This window comes from Cervus canadensis, chromosome 12 (genome assembly GCF_019320065.1).
Source record: "Cervus canadensis isolate Bull #8, Minnesota chromosome 12, ASM1932006v1, whole genome shotgun sequence".
NCBI lineage: Eukaryota > Metazoa > Chordata > Mammalia > Artiodactyla > Cervidae > Cervus > Cervus canadensis.
The window spans coordinates 69,223,485-69,246,917 of NC_057397.1; the positions used below are offsets into that span (position 1 = coordinate 69,223,485).

The 23,433-nt window shown below is 39.5% G+C and overlaps 2 protein-coding genes across 4 annotated transcripts in view; one reads left to right on the forward strand and one right to left on the reverse strand.

Annotated features, from left to right (window-relative positions):
- The window catches only part of SLC26A7 (solute carrier family 26 member 7), a 159,089-nt gene that overhangs the window by 76,523 nt on the left and 59,133 nt on the right, over positions 1-23,433 (reverse strand). For all 3 annotated transcript variants that reach the window (XM_043483258.1, XM_043483257.1, XM_043483260.1), the window contains 3 exons: positions 21,476-21,558; positions 12,769-12,916; positions 10,369-10,482 (listed from right to left, as the gene is read on the reverse strand). In XM_043483258.1, coding sequence (XP_043339193.1) covers positions 10,369-10,482; positions 12,769-12,916; positions 21,476-21,558 — 345 coding nt within the window. The remainder of the gene's footprint in view (positions 1-10,368; positions 10,483-12,768; positions 12,917-21,475; positions 21,559-23,433) is intronic.
- Positions 4,710-9,026, forward strand: LOC122450891 (replication factor C subunit 1-like). The gene is given in 1 exon segment (XM_043483256.1): positions 4,710-9,026. A coding segment is annotated over 1 exon segment (3,432 nt). The 5' UTR covers positions 4,710-4,804; the 3' UTR covers positions 8,237-9,026.

Below are 23,433 nucleotides of genomic sequence, written 5' to 3' on the forward strand. Positions count from 1 at the left end.
AAAGTTTGAATTTGGAAAACGCCTTTAAAAGCATTCAGTCCACTGGAAAGACCCAGAGGGAGCGGGTAGAGAGGGAGGTGGGAGGGGAGATCGGGATGGGGAATACATGTAAATCCATGGCTAATTCAAGTCAATGTATGACAAAAACCACTACAATATTGTAAAGTAATTAGCCTCCAACTAATAAAAATAAATGAAAAAAATAAAATAAAATAAAAGCATCAAAAAAAAAAAAAAAAAAAAAGCATTCAGTCCAAGCCACTGTTCCGTAGATAACCAACTCAGTCACTATACACTGAGGTTAAACTAAGATGAGATATTTGCAATGCTATAACAGACTTCTCTGACTTTAGACTTCTGTAATAACACAGTTACACTATGTTTTCAAGTATTACCCACATTCTGAACATCCATAACTTTGTATATGAAGTGCTACTTTCTTACATACCTCTGACTTACCTAGAAAAAAATTTAAAGGCAAATTACAACCAGAAGGGAGATAAACTTGTTTCCTTTATTAAACTCAGAAAACAAACAAAGCTAAATGCCTCCTTCTTAATAAGTTCCAGCTTAGCTTAGACTGCAACTAGTAGGAAAAAACTGTTCACACATTTAATTAACCAGAGGACAAACATTTTTCTAGGCATTTTAGTTTTCTTTAACTCATTTCATTTCGTGGTAATTATATATCCACAGATAACTTTTTATTCTAAAGTTGTAACTATTCATGTTTACGCTAACTCTGGTATAGGATAATGAAATAATCTATATTTTCTTCTTGTTACATTCTCAAACAAATATTATCTGCGTTACAGGTTACTTACAAAGATGACTATGCAAACATCAGTGTTAACCTTTTCCTAAGGGAAAACCATCCTGAATATTCATTGGAAGGACTGATGCTGAAGCTGAAGCTCCAACACTTTGGCCACCTGATGCGAAGAACTGACTCTTGAAAAGACCCTGATGCTGGGAAAGATTGAAGGTGGGAGGAGAAAGGGATGATAGAGGATGAGATGGTTGGATGGCATCACTGACTCAATGGACATGAGTTTGAGTAAACTCCGGGAGTTGGTGATGGACAGGGAGTCCTTGGTGTGCTGCAGTCCATGGGGTCACAAAGAGTCAGACACGACTGAGCAACTGAACTGAACTGAACCTTGAGAAATAGAGTATTTCCTGCTGTATCAATAAACAAGGATGTCACCGCCATCAGGGATCGCAGCCCTCCAGTGTGAGCTCCTGGGCTCCTAAGGGCACCCGGGAAGAAGAATCCCTGTGATCCGGCAGCCACTCCCTGTGGTGCACCTCAGAGAAGCTCAGGGTGTGAAAAACACAGAACACTGGTCCCAGATAGCGGAGACATGTATGAAAGGAGTGATTTCAGGGAGCCCAGACTCTCATATCTTCCCCTACCTAGAAAAGCACCAAATTCCTTAACCTGAATATATCTGGCTTCCTTTTATAATAATGTTTTGATTTTCACACTACTTGCTCTTTGTTGCAAAACTTCTCCATGACTTTACTCCTTCCCTGGCTTCCTCAGATCAGTTTTCTCAGGGTCCCTTGAGATGCTGTCCTCCAGGCTTGAAGTCCTAAAAATTCCCACTGAATAAAGCATAACTGGGCTTCCCTTGTGGCTCAGCTGGTAAAGAATCCACCTGCAACGTGGGAGACCTGGGTTCAGTCCCTGGGTTGGGAAGATCCCCTGGAGAAGGGAAAGGCTACCCACTCCAATATTCTGGCCTGGAGAATTCCAGGGACTGGATATAGTCAATGGAGTTGCAAAGAGTCGGACACAACTGAGCGACTTTCACTAAAGCATAACTCTCAACTTTTAGGTTTTGAATATTTTTTTTAAGTTGACAGTTATGGCAACCACAAAGAAGGATCCCTCTCCTCTGCCTGAATCCTATGAGGGTCTTAAGCCTTGGTACCAGCAGAGGCTCCATGTGCCCATCGACCACCTCAGGGAGTCCAGATGAATTTGAGTGAGTTTTTCATGGTTCTAGGATCTCCCATTATTGATGATTTTAAGTTTTAGTCGATGGGGGACAAGGCTATCCTTGAAACTTGGTTTCAAGAAGACGAACCTGGGTTGCTCAGTTTAGATACTGAGTGACATCCTCAGTTGAAGGACTGGGAAGGTTTTATTCAAGTCAGGCACTAAGTGGGTTATCCCCAGTGTAAAGGACACTGGGAAGAATTAGTTTGGGTACTGACTGGTTGGTTATCCTCAGTTTAGAGACCGGGAAGACTTTGCTCGGCTAAACACTGAGAGTCCCTTGGACTATAAGGAGATCCAACCAGTCCATCCTAAAGGAGATCAGTCCTGGTTGTTCACTGGAAGGACTGATGTTGAAGCTGAAACGCCAATACTTTGGCCACCTGATGCAAAGAATTGACTCATTGGAAAAGACCCTGATGCTGGGAAAGATTGAGGGCAGGAGGAGAAGGGGACACCAGAGGATGAGATGGTTGGATGGCATCACCAACTCAATGGACATGAGTTTGGGTAAACTCTGGGAGTTGGTGAGGGACAGGGAGGCCTGGCGTGCTGCAGTCCATGGGGTCACAGAGAGTCAGACATGACTGAGCAACTTGATCCTAAGCCTGATTTCAAATGAAAGCATTTTCCTGATTTCAAATGTACTATATCAAGTGAGAATAAAAGCTATTGCCTGACTTATTCTGTTCCTTCTTAAACCAGCAAAATTGACTTTTTTATAATCATCCAACGCTTTTATTTTTCATTCACCCTTCCCGCACTTACTGTGCTGAGTGCTAAGTGCTAAGTGCTTAGCCATGTGCTAAGTCCTGGGCTGGACGCTGATGATATGGAGAACAAAAGCAGACAGGGACTTTCTAGGAGCTGCAGTCAAGAGCAGAAGGCAGACATCAATCGTGTAATCACACCGATAAACATGTGAAGTCCAATAGAGCTAAGGTCTCTGAAGAAAAGAGCACAGTTGGCCCAGAAGTCTTAGTGAAATCTGGTGAATGGGAGGAGTTAACTTAGAAGGGAAGAGGAGGCAGCCACAGAGACAAAACGGACAAAAGGAAGACACCAGAGCTCACGAGGAAGGAGGTGCGGACTAGAGAGCTGAGAGTGAGGCGGAGAACAGTCCAGGATGAGGCTGCAGGGGGAAGCACACAGTTTGGGTAGCTGAAAGGCCAGAAAGCTAAGACCGTTTATGGGCTCTGGGAGGAAGGAACAAGGCCATATCTGCATTTTAAAAGCTATCTTTCTACAGAAATACTCATAGTGTTTCTGAATAAGAGTCAACTGGTGAAACGATTGGCTATTATTAGCCTGAAAGTTGAAAGATTTTCATTCTTCTAGAGTAACTTACTGGGTATAAGTCTAGTATCTATGAGAGAAAGAGAGATATTTTAAGGGATTACTTTGTGAAGTCTTGTCACATGGAAAGTTGTTTTCACAAATAGCCTATTTAGAACAAAACTTTTAAGACTTGGCTGTCCCAGGGCCTTCTTCAAATCATGTCTGTTATCCCCACGTAAACTTAATAGTTGTAATGCCAAAATGACTACCATGGGAAAACATCCTCAATTGAGGTATGCACATTAAGTCAGGTTACTTCCCTGTGCAATTTAATGGGACTAGTTGAGCAGATTATGGATGATCTCAACAAGCAAAACAGCATAAAAATACAGTGCTGCTGAGTTTTGCTTCTGTGAATTAGTATTTTGTTAGGTGCCTTTTATTTCTTCTCAAGTCTAATGAAGAGAATACCATGAAGAACTGATGAAAGGAAATCTCACACACTCATCCTTGTAAGAAACCAGGTGGAAATCACTATAGAATCCTCGAATTTTACAGATGTAAGTCTTCAGAGTAAGGAATGATATTTGAGTACACTATATATTAAACATTCAAATTTAGATTACAAATATTTGAGAGCTGGCAAAAATGGTTGTGCCAATGCACATTATGAACTTATGCTTTAAATCATGAACCACCTAAAAATCAAATGTCATGTAAAACAACATTGAATGAGAATTACACATCCTTGCTGATGTGTTGTGGCAATAATATGTCATATTTTATGATAGAATCAGAATTTGTTACTGCTTCCCATCTGCTTCATGATACATTCATCAATAATTTTATTAGTTTTATGCTATATTTTAATGTTTATTTACCCATCTTTCTCTTGCCACTCTCCCCCAAGGTCAAGAACTATATATTTTTCAAATTTACTCTTCTACAACAACCCCAAAAGGACTTAATATAACGTAGGCTACTAAAAAATGGGTTTCCCAGGTTACTCAGCAGGTAAAGATTCCACTTGCAATGCATGAGACACCAGTTGGATCCCTGGTCCAGGAAGAGGCTACATGCTGTAGAGCAACAGAGCCGTGTGCCCCAGCCCCTGAGCCCACGTGCTGCAACGACTGAAGCCCATGTCCAGAGCCCAGGCCCTGCAACAAGAGGAGCGCTGCATGCGAAGCCCACACAGGGCAACAAAGGCACCCCCACCAATGGCAACCAGAGAAAGCCAGCATGCAGCAACCAAGACACGTCACAGCCAACTAATAACACAAAAAAAGCCTAAAAAGAAAATAAAATATGCATGAATTGTTTTAACAATGGTTAGCTGTTCGTGTTAATTTATTAAATCAACACACATATGAATTTCCTTGTATAGAACAGTGCTTAAGAATGCAAGATTTGGCTTCCACTTCGCGGGAGAAGTTGTTGGCGCCAATGGGTCCCGAGCCCCGGTAACGGATCCCCCAGCCGGCCGGGCCTGCTTGCTCGCGCGTTCATCCGTGGGCTGCAATGGATATTCGAAAATTCTTTGGGGTTATTCCAAGTGGAAAGAAACTTGTAAGTGAAACAGTAAAGAAGAATGAGAAAACAAAGTCTGCTGAAGAAAGTTTAAAAGCAAAGAAAGGAATAAAGGAAATCAAGGTAAATAGTTCTTGTAAAGAAGATGAATTCAAGCCGAAGCAGTCAAACAAGAAAAAGAGGATCATCTATGATTCGGATTCAGAATCAGAGGAAACAGTACAGGTAAAAAATGCCAAAAAGTGACCAGAAAAATCACCACTGTCTTCTAAACCTGCCAAAACCCGACCGCAGGATCCTGTCACGTACATTTCAGAAACAGATGAAGATGATGACTTTGTGTGTAAGAAGACAGCCTCTAAATCAAAAGAAAATGGAGGATCTACAAATAGTTATCTTGGAGCATCAAACATGAAAAAGAATGAGGAAAACACTAAGACCAAGAATAAGCCTTTGTCACCAATAAAACTTACCCCCACATCAGTGCTGGATTATTTTGGAACTGGAAGCATCCAAAGATCAGACAAGAAGATGGTGGCAAGCAGAAGAAAAGAGCCTTCACAAAATGCAGATGATTCCAGATTAAATGATGAAGCCATCGCCAAGCAATTACAGCTCGATGAAGATGCAGAGCTGGAGAGACAACTGCATGAAGATGAAGAGTTTGCTAGAACGTTGGCCATGTTGGATGAAGAACCCAAGACCAAAAAGGCTGAAAAGGACGCAGAAGAAAGAGAGACGTTTTCATCTGTACAAGTGAATTTATGTAAAGCAGAGAAACCTAAATATCCTCATAAAGAGCAATTTTCAGATGAAAGAAAGAACTTCAGCCCTAAGAAGCAAACCAAGTGTGAAGGTTCAAGAGAATCCCAGCAACGTTCCGGGTCATCAGCTCATAAAACAGGGGAAACTTCTCCAAAAGCCAGTTCTAAGCTGGCACTTTTGAAAAAAAAAGAAGAGAGTTATAATAAAGAAACACAGTCTGTGGCCTCAAAACGAAAAGAAAATGTTATTGAGTTAAAAGAGACAAGAACTCCTAAGAAAATCAAAAGTTCTCCAGCTAAAAAAGAGTCTATAAGTCCTGACGATGCTGAAAAGAGATGCAGTAATTACCAAGCTTACCGAAGCTACTTAAATCGAGAAGGTCCCAAAGCTCTGGGCTCCAAAGAAATACCAAAGGGAGCTGAAAATTGCTTGGAAGGCCTTACGTTTGTAATCACAGGAGTGCTGGAGTCCATTGAACGAGATGAGGCCAAGTCTCTAATTGAGCGTTATGGGGGAAAAGTAACAGGAAATGTCAGCAAGAAAACAAACTACCTGGTCATGGGTCGTGACAGTGGTCAATCCAAGAGTGACAAGGCAGCAGCCTTGGGGACAAATATTATTGATGAAGATGGCCTGTTGAATCTGATTCGAACTATGCCAGGCAAGAAGTCCAAGTATGAAATAGCTGCTGAAGCTGAGATGAAGAAAGAAAAATCCAAATTGGAAAGAACACCCCAAAAAAATGACCAAGGAAAAAGAAAAAGTAGTCCAACTAAGAAGGAATCAGAATCTAAAAAGTGCAAACTGACTCCCAAAAGGGAAAGCTCTATAAAGTCACTAAAAAAGGAAGCAAGTGTGTCTCAGACAGTCCTGGACTTCAAGGAGCAGGCGGCTGAGGAGACAAACAGTGACGGCCGGGCTGGGAATTGGGCTGATGACCGCAGTGAAAGCAGAGTGGAAAGTCTGCTCTGGGTGGACAAGTATAAGCCAACCTCACTCAAGACCGTAATCGGACAGCAAGGCGACCAGAGCTGCGCCAACAAACTCCTGCGCTGGCTCCAAAACTGGCACAAGAGTCCATCCGAAGATAAGAAACACGCAAAGTTTGGTAAATTCGCTGGCAAAGATGATGGCTCCAGTTTTAAAGCGGCATTGCTCTCAGGTCCTCCCGGTGTTGGCAAAACAACCACAGCTTCTCTGGTTTGTCAGGAATTGGGATATAGCTATGTGGAGCTGAATGCAAGTGACACTCGGAGTAAGAACAGTCTGAAGGAGACTGTTGCTGAGTCGCTGAATAATACCAGCATCAAAGGCTTTTATTCAAGTGGAACAGTCCATGCAGTAGGCATGAAGCATGCTCTCATCATGGATGAAGTAGATGGCATGGCTGGCAATGAGGACAGGGGAGGAGTTCAGGAATTAATTGGCCTGATAAAACAGACAAAAATTCCCATTATTTGTATGTGCAATGATAGAAATCATCCCAAGATTCGCTCTTTGGTTCATTATTGTTTTGATCTTCGTTTTCAAAGACCTCGGGTCGAACAGATTAAGGGTGCTATGATGTCTATTGCATTTAAAGAGGGTCTAAAGATACCCCCTCCAGCTATGAATGAAATAATTTTGGGAGCTAATCAAGATATCAGACAGGTTTTACACAATCTGAATATGTGGTGTGCACGAAATAAGGCACTAACCTATGACCAGGCCAAGGCTGATTCTCATAGAGCCAAAAAGGATATCAAACTGGGCCCGTTTGATGTTGCCCGGAAAGTGTTTGTAACTGGAGAGGAGACTGCTCATATGTCACTTATGGACAAGTCAGATCTCTTTTTCCATGATTATTCGATAGCACCCCTCTTTGTCCAGGAGAACTACATCCATGTGAAGCCTGTAGCTGCAGGGGGTGACGCGAAAAAGCACTTGATGCTTTTAAGCAGGGCAGCAGACAGCATATGTGATGGTGACCTAGTGGACCGTCAAATCCGGAATAAGCAAAACTGGAGTCTTCTGCCCACACAGGCCATTTATGCCAGTGTTCTTCCTGGAGAGTTAATGAGGGGGCACATGACCCAGTTTCCTACCTTCCCAAGTTGGCTGGGGAAGTACTCATCTATGGGCAAACACGATCGTATTGTTCAGGACCTAGCTTTGCACATGAGTCTCAGAACTTACTCCAGCAAAAGGACAGTAAACATGGATTATCTGTCACATCTAAGGGATGCACTTGTACAGCCCTTGGCCTCACAAGGGATAGAAGGAGTACGGGATGTTGTTGCTCTTATGGACGCATATTATTTGATGAAAGATGACTTCGAGAATATTATGGAAATTAGCAACTGGGGAGGCAGACCTAGTCCGTTCTCTAAACTGGATCCCAAGGTGAAAGCCGCCTTCACAAGAGCTTACAATAAAGAAGTCCACCTCACTCCGTATTCACTCCAGGCAGTGAAGACACACAGGCCCAGCACAGGCCCGTCGCTGGATTCTGAATACAACGAAGAGTTAAATGAAGATGACTCTCAATCGGATGAGAAGGACCAGGACACTTTGGAAACTGATGCTATGATCAAGAAAAAGACAAAATCTTCAAAGCCTTCAAAATCAGAAAAAGATAAGGAGTCCAGAAAAGGAAAAGGAAAAAGTTCAAAGAAATGAAACACTTTCTTTCACAGTTGACAGCTACTTTTTGCTTACCCTGCTGACCAGTCTCAGCTGGTCTTAGAGAATATCTTGTTTTCCCAAAGGAACCATGTTTTAGTGTAGTGGGACCTCATGGTCGCATTGCAAATAAACGGTGGTACAGCTAGAAGGATGTAACCAGTAGGCTGATGTACACCTCTTATAGAGGTTAATAGGACCGCATAGGTCCTCCACTGTCCCCATCAGTCTAACAAGATTGTACTTCAGAATGACTGTATAATCAGAATTAGAAACTACATGTGGGCTTTGGAGTCAGATTTTTAGTTAACAGTAATATGTCTGGGAACAGAGGTATTAAAGCGGCTTTTGTAGGCTTACGAGTTTATCCTATGGCCATTATGGGACCAGTCCCGATTTTTTAAAAAGCATAGTTACTATAATGTGGTGAACTTTTGTAAATAAATCATAATACAAAATAATCACCACCTAGAACTGGGTTTTCTTTGTACACTGTCAGATATCTTGCAAAATATAAACTAGGAATAAAAATGTTTTCACAGGCTACATGTACAGATTCTTAAGATTGTTACCTTGTACAGTAAAATATTATGTTGGTATATTTTTCCTTACTAATTTGCAAATGATTGGATACAAAAGCTAACTATATTCCTACTAACCTCTTGTGTAAAACATGTAACTTTTGCAGTTGAAGAGTCAAACTCTAATTCCAAACATCCTTACCCCTGTGAAAGTCAATCACACACACCGCTGCTGTGAACAGAATTTCATGGAGAGGCCTCTTTGTTAATACTAGAGGGTATTGTGGCTGCAGGATTGTCAGACATTCCTAACCTTCCAGAGTTTCAGCTCATCAGGTTCAAACCAGAAAGGCCTAGGCTGGCTCAGACTCTTATCTTCCTCTGGTTTGGGACAAAATGAACACAGGCTTTTGTGGACTTTGTCCCTGGGAGAGCCAGTTCTGTCCTGACAGTCTCCACAAACCCTGCTGGGATTTTAGATTGTACCTGCAGCTGCGCTTGAGGGGCCTGGAGGGGCCTTGAGGCTGTGGAACCAGCCTGGAGTTTGGGTGTCTAGCGATTATTTAATCTTGTCAGTAAATGCTCAGAGGTATGTGCTACTTCTGTGAGGTTTGTGTTAAAAGGAATGTGAAATCTGGATTCTGTTCCCAGCCTTTAGGGAACTGATTGTCTCTCTCACCTCTTTAACAAGATTAAGTTTCGAGACATTTAAAATGTATTTAACCAGTGTGAAAACCGTCTTCTACGTAGATTGAGTTCATTATGGGAATAAACCATTTCCTTAAAAAAAAAAAAAAAAAAAGAATGCAAGATTTGGAGTAAATCTATCTGGGTTCAAATCTCAGCTCTGCCACTTCCTAGCTCCGTGACCTGGGTAAGTTAGTTTAACCCTCTTTTCCTCAATGTTCTCATGTGGAAACCTAGAATAATAATTATGCCTCCTTCATAGAGTTTCCTAAAACATTAAATGAGTTCATTTATAAAAAAAAAGTATGACATGCAATGCCTGGCATATAACTCAATATATGCTTCCACCACGACCACCATCCTTATCATCACAGAATCATCTTAATTGCCACCGTTGATAATTTTACTAGTATCCAGCATAATCACTACTATACAGCAGGCTCTAAAATGTCAAACTGATTTGAGTTCCTAAAACACACCACTGTTTCTTTAAGCCAAAATGTGCATAGACATTGTATTGTTCATGCACATACTTGTACATCTCTATAGACAGGAATGTCAGTATCAAGGACTGATGTTGCATACAACTGTTTTCATTCTATTTAAAGGAAACGAATGAAGATTTCAAAATTTCAAACTGACGGGTTAGATTAGCAAAAAGTAAAATCAGAGGCACCAAGAGAGGGAGCTTTTGCTCAATGATTGGCGACAAGAAACCTGCCGCTAGCACAGGACTTTCTTTTTGTCTGCTCATTGAATCCTTCAGCTTCTCAAGGGGCATTTCTAAGCAGGAGAACAGATAAACTGCCTTGATGCTAGTTTTAAGAGACTAAAGACATAACAACATTCTCGGGAACTTAGAGAGACGCTCATTCCTCTCTCTCTCTCAGTCCTTCTGTGCCTGCTGAAGAATGAAGTTACCTGTGTCTTTGCTCCTGTGCTATAGAGACCAGCAGTTCTTCCCATGGCAGCCGCACTTGGTATACAGAAGAAGAACGAGGCGATCACATTGCTGAGGCCGTGGGCCAGGAGTTCCTGCAGGAATGATGACAAGGCAATGTATCATTCCCTAATCACAATCCACTTTCAGCGTGTGTGTGTTTGAGTGTGTGTATGTGTGATGTGCTCAGTCATGCCCAATTCTTTGCGACACCATGGACTACAGCCTGCCAGACTCCTCTGTCCATGAAGGAGTCTGTTCATACAGGCAAGAATACTGGAGTGGGTTGCCATTTCCTACTCCATGGGATCTTCCTGACCCAGGGGTCAAACCTGCCTCTCTAGCATCTCCTGCACGGACAGTGGATTCTTAACCGCTGCGCCACCTGGGAAGCCCAGATTTTAGAGACCACAGATAGAGCTTGTCATGGAATGCAGCGTCTTTTGTCTTCTTCTGTTCTCTCCACTGGTTGTAATTTAACCATCATTCTAAAAATAGCTAACATTTACTGAGTGCTTACAATGAGCCAGAAACTGTTCTGAGCCCTTCACTCATTTGATCCTTGTGACAATAATAACTTTATAGGGAAGCACAAGGTATTTACTGTATCTGTTGCCAATTACTCGGGTTTCAAGTTACTACAATAAAGGGTTTTGTTCCCACCACTCCACCAATGACCTCCAGGGTGCCAAATCCAATGGTTAATTCCTACCTCCCCGGCAGTAAAAGTGGCATTTGACACAGTCGCCCACATTCTCCGCCTGAAAGCCTCCTTCCTGGTCCTTCTTGAACCTCTAACCCCCCTGGTTTCCTCCGATCTCCCTGGCCACCGCTTCTCAGCCTCCTCTGCGGTTCCTCCTCACATAAGCAATCACAAACATTGGAGCACTCCTTTCTCTATTCTGAGCTACCCAAAAACATGCTGACAGCCGCCACATTTATCTCTCCAAGCCTAGACTACTCTTTTGAACTTCAGACTGATATAGGCAACCTATTCCTCAGCATTTTCATTTGAATGGTTAACAGGTATCCCAAGCTTAATTAATCAGCTATTGCTCTACATACTCCCACGCTGGTCCTCCCACACCCTTCCCCACCTCAAGCTCTATTTGGGCCAAAAGCTTTAGAGAGAGTCTTGACTTCCCCTTTGCCCAGATGGTGCCCACATCCAATTCATAATCCATCCACTTCTCATCTCCTTCATTGCTGCATCCAAGTCATCAGATGTCACCTGGATTCCTACAGAAGCTTCCTAACACTTTTCTGCTTCTGCTGTTGCCAGGAACACAGACAAAAATCCCTGCCCTCACAGACTGGTGTTCTAGTGGAGGGATGCTACCAATAAACAAGATGAACACAGAAAGTAAAACAGAGAGTGGGAAGTTTCGGAGATGAGGATTTAGCTTACCAAGAAAGGCCTCTCTAAGAAGGAAATATTTAAATAAAGGAGGAATGCAGCTACTTGAGAGTATAGAATTCCTGGAAAAGGGAACAGCAAGTACAGACATCCTGAACTAGCAACATAGCTAGTAAACTCAAAAAAAAAAAAAAAAACAAGGCAAGAAGTGAGGCTCGAACAGGCTACAAAAAAAATATGGGATTATAGAGGAAAAGAGATGGTAGCAAGGTCAGGTTGGGCCTTGTAAGCCTTGGCAATAGGCTTTTAATCTAAGTACTACGGGAAGCCACTGGGAGGTTTTGAGATGAAGAAAGACATGGTCTGTATTATGCACCATTGTATCCCTTGCTCCTAGACTGGTGTCTGCTATACATAGGGTTCAATATCCATATGTTGAATTAATAAACCTGCTTTTTTACAAATGACAAAACTGGGGCATAGAAACAATTTCAGAGTGAGATTTTAGACGTAGGTACTTTGGGATTCTAAGCACTACTGCACAGCTATTCCTGCAGAACTGTGTAGGAATGTAGGGCCATGGGGCTTGAGACAAAACACTAGTAAAAGTAGATTCAGAAACATTCTCAGTAAAATCTTCATCCTTGGTATGCTAAGAAACCCATTCATCCTTTAGTTTTTTACTAAGAAGGATAATAGTGTTCTTTGTATTTTGAAATCTGAATTTTTTAAAAAGTTGGCATGAGTCATTAAATATATTTAGATTTTCTCCTAAAAACAAAGAGAACAAGATATCCCTCTATTTCAAAACAAAAGTGTACTATAACCAACCCAAGAAGCTCAGATTTTCACCTTTCTATCAGTGATTTACAGATTTTTGTTTTGGTTTGTTCTACCTATTCTTGTTATACACTTAGGAAAGCTGTATTTTTCATAAATTCAACATTTTCAGCATCTGGAAGTACACATCAAAATGATACAATAGCTATGGGGAGGTGTGGAGAGGGACTGGGACATACTACACCTGATTGTCATCAACTGAATATCTGAATTTTTTGGCAGATCCTTGTGCAAGAGCCAATGAGGCCACATAGCCTACAAGGGCCACTCCAAAGGCTTCAGTGATGACTGCAGAGAGGATGTTCATTGGGGGAGCTTGAGGTGGAGGAATTCTGTGAAAGAGAAACCATATTGAACTCATCAACTCACAGGTAATTTCTTTAACAACTTGCAGTGAATTCAACTATGGTAAAGACTCTGAAGTTGACACAAAATACATGAAATACCCCTGAGAAAACCAAGCAGCCTTGCCCTTAGAAGCCTTTTATTTTCTACATTTTTTGGAGAAAAGCAAAATCACAAAGAACACCATAGGGAGAGCACCACACATTTAACTGGCATTTACTCCCAGGAAATTTAAGTAATAGCACAGAAACTTTGACTCAACAAAAATGTCCTGCATCAGAACAAAAGCAAATCAGGAACATTCTTTCACTGAATCTTTTGAAACACTTATGTGGCTGGCACTAGATACTGTACCTCCTGCCTTGAATACTACAGTACTGTATGCAAACATTAGTTTACTGTGAGCTATGATTCTTTCAGCTAATCCTTAAGTTTGCCATTGAGTTAATTATGTTTTTAACTTGACCCTTTAATGGTGCACTTAATGATTGTTAAAAAGGAGACAACAGACCCACAGTGAAGTTATTTGTGCTAAGCCCCATGTAAGCAAATCAAGAATTAATACCTAACTTAAGTGAATTTCACCTTATTCCAGGAATGTAACCTGAGTCAGTCAGCCTAGAATTACCTGGTTAACACCAGTGAGGTAATGTGCCTTTCCATACCCCAATGGAAGGTGAGCTTACCTGAAACAATCGTGGATTCACTCTTTGCTAAAAACGCCCTTTTCCTGTCCTCCTTCTGACTGTAACACCTTTATTTTGTTTAGCTCTTCAGAGCTCCTTTTGATTTGGTAGATAGGCTGCTGCTCAATGTAGACCTCTAAATGTACTTAGTTGAATTTTGTTTTGTGACTCTATGTACCACATGTTATGAAAAATATCTATATAGGCTCCACCTACCCTCTGTTGCAAAACATGGGACCGCATAAGAGCTAACACTGTTTCTCAGTTTTACTTTTTTTTTTTTTATTGCAGTGTAGCAGACTACCAACCTTGTGATAATTTCAGGTGGGAAGCAAAAGGACTCAGTCATACAAATGTATGTATCCATTCTTTCCCAAACTCCCCTCCCATCCCGGCTGCCACTAACACTGAGGAGAGGTCCACGTGCTGTGGAAGGTCTTTGCTGGTTACCCATTTTAAATACAGCAGTGTGTACATGTCCATCCCAAACTCCCTAACTATCCCTTCCCCAATCCTTCCCCCCAACAACCATAAGTTTGTTCTTTAAGTTCGTGAGTCTCTTTCTGTTTTGTGAGTGTATTTGTACAATTTTTTTTATATTCCACATATAAGGAGTATCATACAATAGTTCTCCTTCTTTGACTGACTGTATTCACTATGACAATCTCTAGGTCCGTCCATGCTGCTGCACATGGCGTTATTTCATTCCTTTTAATGGCTGAGTAATATTTCATTGTATATGGGCACCACTTCCTCTTTATCCATTACTGTTGATAGACATTTAGGTCGCTTCCATTTCTTGGCTAGCATATACAGTGCTGCAATGAACACAGGGTGCATGTACCCTTTGGGATTATATTTTGCTCCAGATATATCCCCAAGAGTGGGATTGCAGGGTCACATGGTAGCTCTATTTTTAGATTTTTAAGGAAGCTCCATACTATACGACATAGGGGCAGTACCAGTTTACATTCACACCAACAGTGTGGGAGGGTTCCCTTCTCCCCACAGCCTCTCCAGCACTTACTGTTTGTGGATGACCATTGCAGTTTGATGATGACCATTCAGGCTGGAAAATGGTCAGGGGAAGCCTGGCATGCTGCAGTCCATGGGGTCACAAAGAGTCGGACATGACGGAGCGACTGAACAACAACAAATTCTGGCTGGTGTGAGATGATATCTCACTGAAGTTTTGAATTGCTTTTGTCTAGTAATTATTGATGTTGAACATCTTTTCATGTGTTTCTTGGTCATCGGTATGTCTTCTTTTGAGAAATGTCTATTTAGGTCTTCTGCCCATTTTTAAACAATATTATTTGCTTTAATACTATCAAGTGTCATGAACTGTGGGTAAATTTTGGAAACTAATCCCTTGTCAGTCACATCCTTAGCAAATATTTTTTCCCAATATGTGTGTTGTCTTTTCATTTTCTTTATTGTTTCCTTTGCTATGCAAAAGTTTCGAGTTTAAGTACATCTTATTTGTACATTTTTGCTTTTGTTTCCATTATTCTGGGAGACAGATTAAAAAAGATATTGCTGTGATTTATGTCAGAGTACTCTGCCTGTTTTCCTCTGGGAGTGTTATAGCGCCCAGTGTCACATTTAGATCTTTAATCTGTTTGACATTATTTTTCTATATGGTATTAAAGAATGATATAATTTCACTTTTTAACATGTGGGCTTTGCTGGTGGCTCAGACAGTAAAGAATTCATCTGGTATGTGGGAGACCTGGGTTTAATCCCTGGGTTGAGAAGATCCCCTGGAGGAGGGCATGGCAACCCTCTCTAGGACTTCCCTGCTAGCTCAGTTAGTAAAGAATCCACCTGCAATACAGGAGACCCTGGTTCAATTCCTGGATCAGGAAGTTGCCCTGGAGAAGGGATAGGCTACCCACTCCAGCATTCTTGGGCTTCCCTGGTGGCTCAGATGGTAAAGAATCTGCCTGCAATGTGGGAGACCTGAGTTAAATCTCTAGGTTGGGAAGATACTCTGGAAAAGGGCACGTGAACCCATTCCAGTATTCTTGCCTGGAGAAGCCCCATGGACAGAGGAGACTGACGGGCTACAGTCCATGGAGTAGCAAAGGGTTGGACATAGCTGAGTGACTAAACACACAGCACACAAATTTCATTTCTTACATGTCACTGTCCAATTTTCCCAGCACCATTTGTTGAAGAGACTATCTTTCCAATATTATGTTGTCTTGCCTCCTTTGTCATAGATTAATTGACCAGAAGGGTGTGAGTTTATTTCTGCACTTTCAATCCTGTTCCATTAATCTATGTTTCTATTTTTGTTCTAGTACCATCCTGTTTTGATTTGTAGTATAATCTGAAATCAGGGCACCTGGTTCTTCTAGCCCTGATTTTCTTTCTCAGGATTGCTTTGGCCATTCTGGGTCTATTGCGTCTCCATACAAATTTTAAGATTTTTGGTCGTACTTCTGTGAAAAATGCCACTGGAAATTTGATAGGGATTGCATTGAATCTGTAGATTGCTTTGGGTAGTATGGTAATTTTGCCAATATTGATTCTTCTAATATACAAACATGGTATATCTTTCTATCTATTTGTGTCTTTGATTTCTTTCATCAGCATCTTATAGTTTTCAGAGTATAGGTCTTTTGTCTCTTTAAATAAGCTTATTCCTAGGCATTTTATTTTTTTGATGTAATAGAAAATGGAATTGTTTCTTGAATTTCTCTTACTAATATTTCATTGTTAATGTATAGAAATTCAAGTGATTTCTCTGTATTAATTTTGTAACTTGCAAATCTTTGTTTTTGCTGTTCAGTTGCTCAGTCATATCTGACTCTTTATGACCCCATGGACTGAAGTGCAGCAGGCTTCCCTGTCCCTCACTATCCCCCAGAGCTTGCTCAAATTCATGTCCATTCGGTGGACATGAGTCGGTGATGCCATCCAACCAGCTCATCCTCTGTCATCCCCTTTTCCTCCTGCCTTCAATCTTTCCCAGCATCAGGGTCTTTTCAAATGAGTCATTTCTTCTCATCAGGTGGCCAAAGTATTGGAGTTTCAGCTTCAACATCAGTCCTTCCAATGAATACTGAGGACTGATATCTTTTACAATGGACTGGTTGGATCTCCTTGCAGTCCACAGGACTCTCAAGAGTCTTCTCCAACACCACAGTTCAAAAGCATCAACTCTTCAGTGCTCAGCCTTCTCTATGGTCCAACTCTCACATCTGTATATACCTACTGGAAAAACTATAGCTTTGACTATACAAACCTTTGTTGGCAAAGTGATGTCTCTGTTAGTTTTGTAACCTGCAAATCTACCAAATTCATTGATGATTTCAGCTCTCTGATAGCATCTTTAGGATCCTCTGTGTATAGCATCATGTCATCTGCAAACAATGACTGTTTTACTTCTTCTTTCCCCATTTGGGTTCCTTTTATTCTCTTTCTTCTCTGATTACCATGGATTGGACTTCCAAACTATGTTGAATAAAAGTGATGAGAGTGGAATTCTTGTTTTCTTCTTGATCTTTGAGGAAATACTTTCAGATTTTCACTGTTGAGTATGATGTTAGCTGTAGGTTTGTCTTATGGCTTTTATTATGTTGAAGTGTGTTCTCTCTATGGCCACTTTCTGGAGACTTTTTAGAAAAAATGGGTGGGAATTTTATCAAAACCTTTTTTGTATTAATTGAGATGATCATACAGATTTTATTCTTCATTTATTGATGTGGTTTATCACATTGATATGTAGATCTTGAAAAATACTTGCATCCCTGGTATGAAGCCCATTTAATCAAGGTGCATGATCTTTTTAATGTATTCAGGGATTCAGATTGCTAGTATTTTGTTCGAGATTTTTGCATCTATGGTCATCAGTGATATTGGCCTGTAATTTTCTTTCTTCTGGTATCTTTTTCTGGTTTTGGTATCAGGGTGATGGTGGCTTCATAAAGTGAGTTTGGAAATGTTCCTTCCTCTGCAATTTTTTGGAACAGTTTCAGAAGGATAGGTATTAGCTCTTCTCTAAATGTTTGATAGAATTTGACTGTGAAGCCATCAGGGCCAGGACTTTTGTTTGTTGGAAGTTTTTTATTCACAGTTGCAATTTCAGTGTTTGGATTGGTCTGTTATATTTTCTAATTCTTCCTGATTCAGTCTTGGGAGACTGTATCTTTCTAAGGATATGTCCATTTCTTCAAGGGTATCCATTTTATTGGCATACAGTTGCTCATATTAGTCTTTTATGATACTTCGGATTTCTGTGGAGTCAGTTGTAACTTTTTTCACTACTAATTTTATTGATTTGAGTCTTCTCCCTTTTTTTTCTTGATGAGTCTGGCTAAAGGTTTATCTGTCTTTTCAAAGAACCATCTCTTAGTTTCATCAATTTTTGCAATTATTTTCTCTATTTCATTAATTTCTGCTCTGATCTTTATGATTTATTTCCTTCTACTTAACTTCAGGTTTTATTTGTTCTTCTTTCTCTAGTTGTTTTAAGTGTAAAGTTAGGCTTTTTTTTTCTTGATTCTTGAGGTAAGAGTGGTAGGAGTGTATCACTATAAACTTCTTTCTTAGAACTGCTTTTGCTGCATCCCATAGGTTTTGGAAGGTTTGACTTTCATTTTTATTGTCTCTAGATTTTAATTTCCTCTTTGATTTCTTCAGTAATCCATTAGTTATTTAGTAGCATATTGTTTAGCTGCCACATGTTTGTGTTTTTTATAGTGTTTTTTTTTTTAATTGGAGGACAATTGCTTTACAACATTGTGTTGGTTTCTGCCGTACATCAGCATGAACCAGCCACAGGTATACACATGTCCCCTCCCTCCTGAACCCCCTTCCCATCTTCCACCCCACCCCACCCCTCTGGTCTGTCACAGAGCACTTGGTTGAGCTCCCTGTGTCACATAGCAGATTCCCATTTGCAGTCTATTTTACATGTGGTAATGTACGTATTTACATACTACTCTCTCAGTTTGTCCCACCCTCTCCTCCCCCACTGTGTCCACAACTCTTTTCTCTATGTCCGCATCTCCATTGCTGCCCTGAAAATGGGTTCTGTTTTGAGGTGTCCCTCATTGGGTGTGCATATATTTATAATTGTTATATCTTTTTCTTGGAATGAATTCTTTATCATTATGTAGCGTCCTCTTTGTCTCTTAAAGCAGCCTTTGCTTTAAAGCCTATTTTTTCTGATGAGTATCGCTGCTCCAGTTTTATTACGATTTACACTTGCATGGAATACATTCTCCCATTGCTTTACTCTCAGTCTATCACTGTCCCTTGGTCTGCAGTGGGTCTTCTGTGGACAGCATATATATAGGTCTTTTTAAAAATCCACCCAGCAAGTCCATTGCCTTTGGTTGGTGCATCTAATCCATTTACATTTAAGATAAGTATCAATATGTATGATCCTATTACCATTTTCTTAATTGTTTTGGGTTTATATTTGTAGGTCTTTTCCTTCTCTTAAGTTTTGTGCCCAGAGAAGTTCCTTTAGCATTTGCTGTAAAGCTGATTTGGTGGTAGTGAATTCTCTTAATTTTTGTTTGTCTGTAAAACTTTTGATTTCTCCATCAAATCTGAACAAAGTCATGCTGGGTAGAGTATTCTTGTTTGTGAGTTCTTCTCTTTCATCACTTTAACTATATCCTGCCATTCCCTTCTGACTTGTACAATTTTGGTTGAGAAATCAGCTGATAATATATAAAACACACAAGGGTATATGTCATTTTTCCCTTGTTGCTTTTAACATTTTATCTTTGTCCTAAATTGTTGTCAGTTTGATTGCTATGTGTCTCAGTGTATTCCTCCTTAGGTTTATCTTGCCTAGGACTCTGTGCACTTCAAGGATTTGGTTGATTATTTCCTTTCCCACGGTGGGGAAGTTTTCAGCTATTATCGCTTCAAATATTTTCTCAGGTGCTTTCTCTCTCTCTCCTTCCGGCAGCCCTATAATGTGAATGTTGGTGGATTTAATGTTGTCTCAGAAGTCTCTTATGCTCTCTTCATTTCTTTTCATTCTTTTTCCTATAATCGGCTTTGCTGCAATGATCCCCACCATTTTGCCTTCCGGGTCACTAACCCATTCTTCTCCCTCAGTTATTCTGCAACTGATTCCTTCTAGTGGATTGTTCCTCTCCATTTCTTTGTCCTTTAGCTCTCCTAGGTCTTTGGTAAACATTTCTTGCATCTTCTCCATTCTTATCCCAGGATCCTGGACCATCTTCCCTATCATTCTGAATTCTTTTTTCGGAAGTTTCCCAATCTCCACTTCATTTAGTTGTTCTTTTAGTTTGCTTTTATCTTGTTCCTTCACCTGGAATATAATCCTCTGCCTTTTCATTTTGATTAACTTTCTGTGGTTATGGTTTTTGTTTTTGAAGTTGTGGGATTGTAGTTCTTCCTGCTTCTTCTGTCTGCCCTCTGGTGGATGAGGCTAAGAGGCTTGTGCAAGCTTCTGTTTCTCAGTTTTAAACAACTGTTTAAAATATTTCTTCCAACTAATACAACTAATACCTAGTCATTGTCTTACTTTTTTTTTCTGAAAACCACTTGAGCCAAAGTATCATTGTTTATTTATCCCTGATGATGCTTTGTGACACTTACCTCCTCTCTTTAAAAAAAAAAAAAAAAATCCCTCTGGGGCAACAGTAGAAGAAAGGGGGAAAATAATTAATGTTAATGTAATACTGAGCATATAAATTGAATGCTCAGCACTTTCATAGTAGCAGTTTTATTAAATTCTTCCCACAATCCCCCGATCAAGTACCACTAATGCAATGTATAGATAAGAAAACATTCTAAGAAATGTATCTTAATCACAAAGTGATGGTAGAGCTGGGATACAACCTCAGCTCCATCTTATCATTGCCATACTTTTTCTATGATTCTTTAAGAAGATGAGTTTGTAAAAGTCACTCAAAATAAAGGATAACTAGACTAGATGAAGGAGAGGCATGGTATATTTTTTGCCCACTTATACATAAAAGTGTTTCAAACAATAAGACATTTTGTTTCATGAAAATAAAGCTTGCCTAATTATTAATAATGATAGGTTAATCTATAGGAATAAAAAATAATAAACTAAATTTGAAGGTAAAGTAGAGAACTCTTCAGAAAACACAAGTTGATTCCAATAATCACTATTGGCCTATGTTTGGAAGATAAAAATATGGAGAAGCCAACAACTCTAATTTTGCCCCAAATCTATAAATATTCGTGTATAGTACAGCCCATTAAAAGAGAATAATTCATAAGACATCCTCTTTCTCCCCTAAGATGATGTTGTTTTCTTTCAGGCTATATTTGGAAAAATATTTTGTACTTTCAGGGTGAATACTGCTTCTTTTTGTTAATCTTCTCTTAGTGTCCAAAGGAAGGCTTTAAGACAGGTGGGAAACATGCTGTCTTTTCTATTTCCACCCTCTCTTTCACCAATGCATGCCTCCCATGTCTATAGGTTTGCTATATCGATGCTTGTGTACTTTTACTATATTTTAAGTGAAATAAAAATAGTCATAGGAATGTGTGAGTGGAATAGGGAAGACTACATCCTAGAGCATGACTCTAATTTGGAAATTCGATGATCTGCTTTCTTTTTCAAATAATTTGTATTAATAATTTCCAAATCTTTCACTTGAAGCAATGCTGTATAAGCTAGTTATCAACTTCTCAAATAATAGATATACACTTTAAGAAGTTATTTTTCTTTATTGTGAACTGTTTCTAACACTGTAAAACAGAAATTAACTAGAATTTTGTACCACATATAACCATTGAGAGAAATAAAATTCATACCCACCTACTACCCAGTTTCTTCCTCCATCAAGAAACAAACAAAAGGAAAGAGAGAAAGAAAAAAGACTACATTACCCTTTTGGAATATGGCCAACTACTTCTAATCCATATGTGTTTTCCATATTGGTACAATAACAAGTAAAACATGCAGCAATAATCTGTGTGGTTCCATTTGAAAAAGAGAAAAAGAAAATTATTCCTATCTCTCAAACATCTTAAAACTATTTTTAAAAGCAAACATTATCCACTGCTCCATGATTATCAACAGTAATATAGTAGTTGCACAGATTTTTTAAAACTAAGAAAACATTTAAATAAAATCTCTCTGAGATTTGAGAGCACTTAATCTGCAGTCTCAAAAATTAAATGCCATTACAATAATACAATTTTTATCATATCCTTTCCAATTATATCAACCCAATTATGTCTGATTCTGAAGGGGTGCAGAATACAGAATGTGGAATGTGTGTGTGTGTGTGTGTGTGTGTGTGTGTGTGTGTGTGTGCGTGCACAGATACCACAATCCAACCTAAATACATGTCTCTCATGATATGAAAGAATGTTTTAACACAGAACATTTTCCTTTCATTGGAGTAGTCACCAAAGAGTTTAAGATGTTGTATCAATATTCGTAATGTAGGTTAGTAATTGATGATTTACAGTCTCCTGGAATAATCTTGAATTTTGAGCTTTTGCTATTTCTTGAAGAAAAATATGCTAGTTAACAATGTGTTGAACCCAATGTTTTTTAAATTACCTCCCTGGAGTTTCAGGAGCCTGACCCTCTATTGTATGACATACAGTAAGCAAAGCCATGCATTCTCTGCAAGTATCCATAATCCCCTTTAAAATGTATGTTCGGAATTCTGTTCAGGATTTGTTTTCACCAGTCATACCACCTTAATGTTTTCCATCCATTTTCACATTCTCTTCATTCTTTTGACTATTTAATAGGTACTGGAAATTTCACATGGTTATCTATCAGTTTGATATCTGTTTAACCATTTATATACTATGCTTTTTTGTTAAAAATAAACACACTAATTACCTAAAGTATAAATTTACCATATACATGGTCAGAAAAAATGTGTAAAAAAAATCACACTAGCAAAATAAGGAATATCTAACAATGTCCAATAATATTATTTTGTAGGGATTTTCACTGTTTATTTCTCTTCTCCGTGATGATATTTAACTGAATTTATAAGATTTCTTAAAACATTAAATAGACAAAAAACAAAGGACCCTTGAGAATTTTTTAAAAGGCAACAAAACTCGACAGGTAATAGTTTCAAATTTTATAAATATTATGACATAATTGTATTTTCTAAATACTAGTAAAAAAAATTCAGGCTATTAGGTTGGAATCAGAAGCTTTAATGTATTCAAAAATTCCTAAGCCAGTTAATACATTTTAATTGCTAATAAATTTCATGAAATATTTATATCAAGTCAGAAAATACTGAGAGTTGTAAAAGAAAATACACCATAGCCACAAGATGCTGAATCCTTATTGAAAATGGAAGAATGCATGGTGTTCAATGCACATAGCCAATATTAAAATTAAGTAACTTAAGTCACTAACTTTGTCTTTCAGACAATGCTTTAGAAGTTTCTCATCTGCCATCTTCCAGCTGTAACTCTCCTCATAAAATGGGAGTTTTGTGGGGGCAAGAGGAGGTACCTAACTCAAACCTGGGCTCATCTTTATGGATCACACACTGAATTCCCAAGAATCTATAATTTCCTGCCAAAGTCTGCTTCTAGATACCTTCCCCAGGTTTACCCTTCCAGCATGGCCCAAGGAAAGGCCAAGAAACAGTTGTGGTGGCTGAAGAGTGGAGACGTGTTTGGAGTTTGGATGCTGGGGCAGGAGTATCTATGTATATACTCATGAGTCCCATTGGAGGTGATAGAGCTGAATGGGAAGGGAAGAGGCAGGCTGAGGGGCTGGTTTTCTCCTTGCTCCACACTGCCACATTCTGGCAGAGCCCAAAGAATTAGGAAAATTCTCTACTTTAACCTGCCTTTCA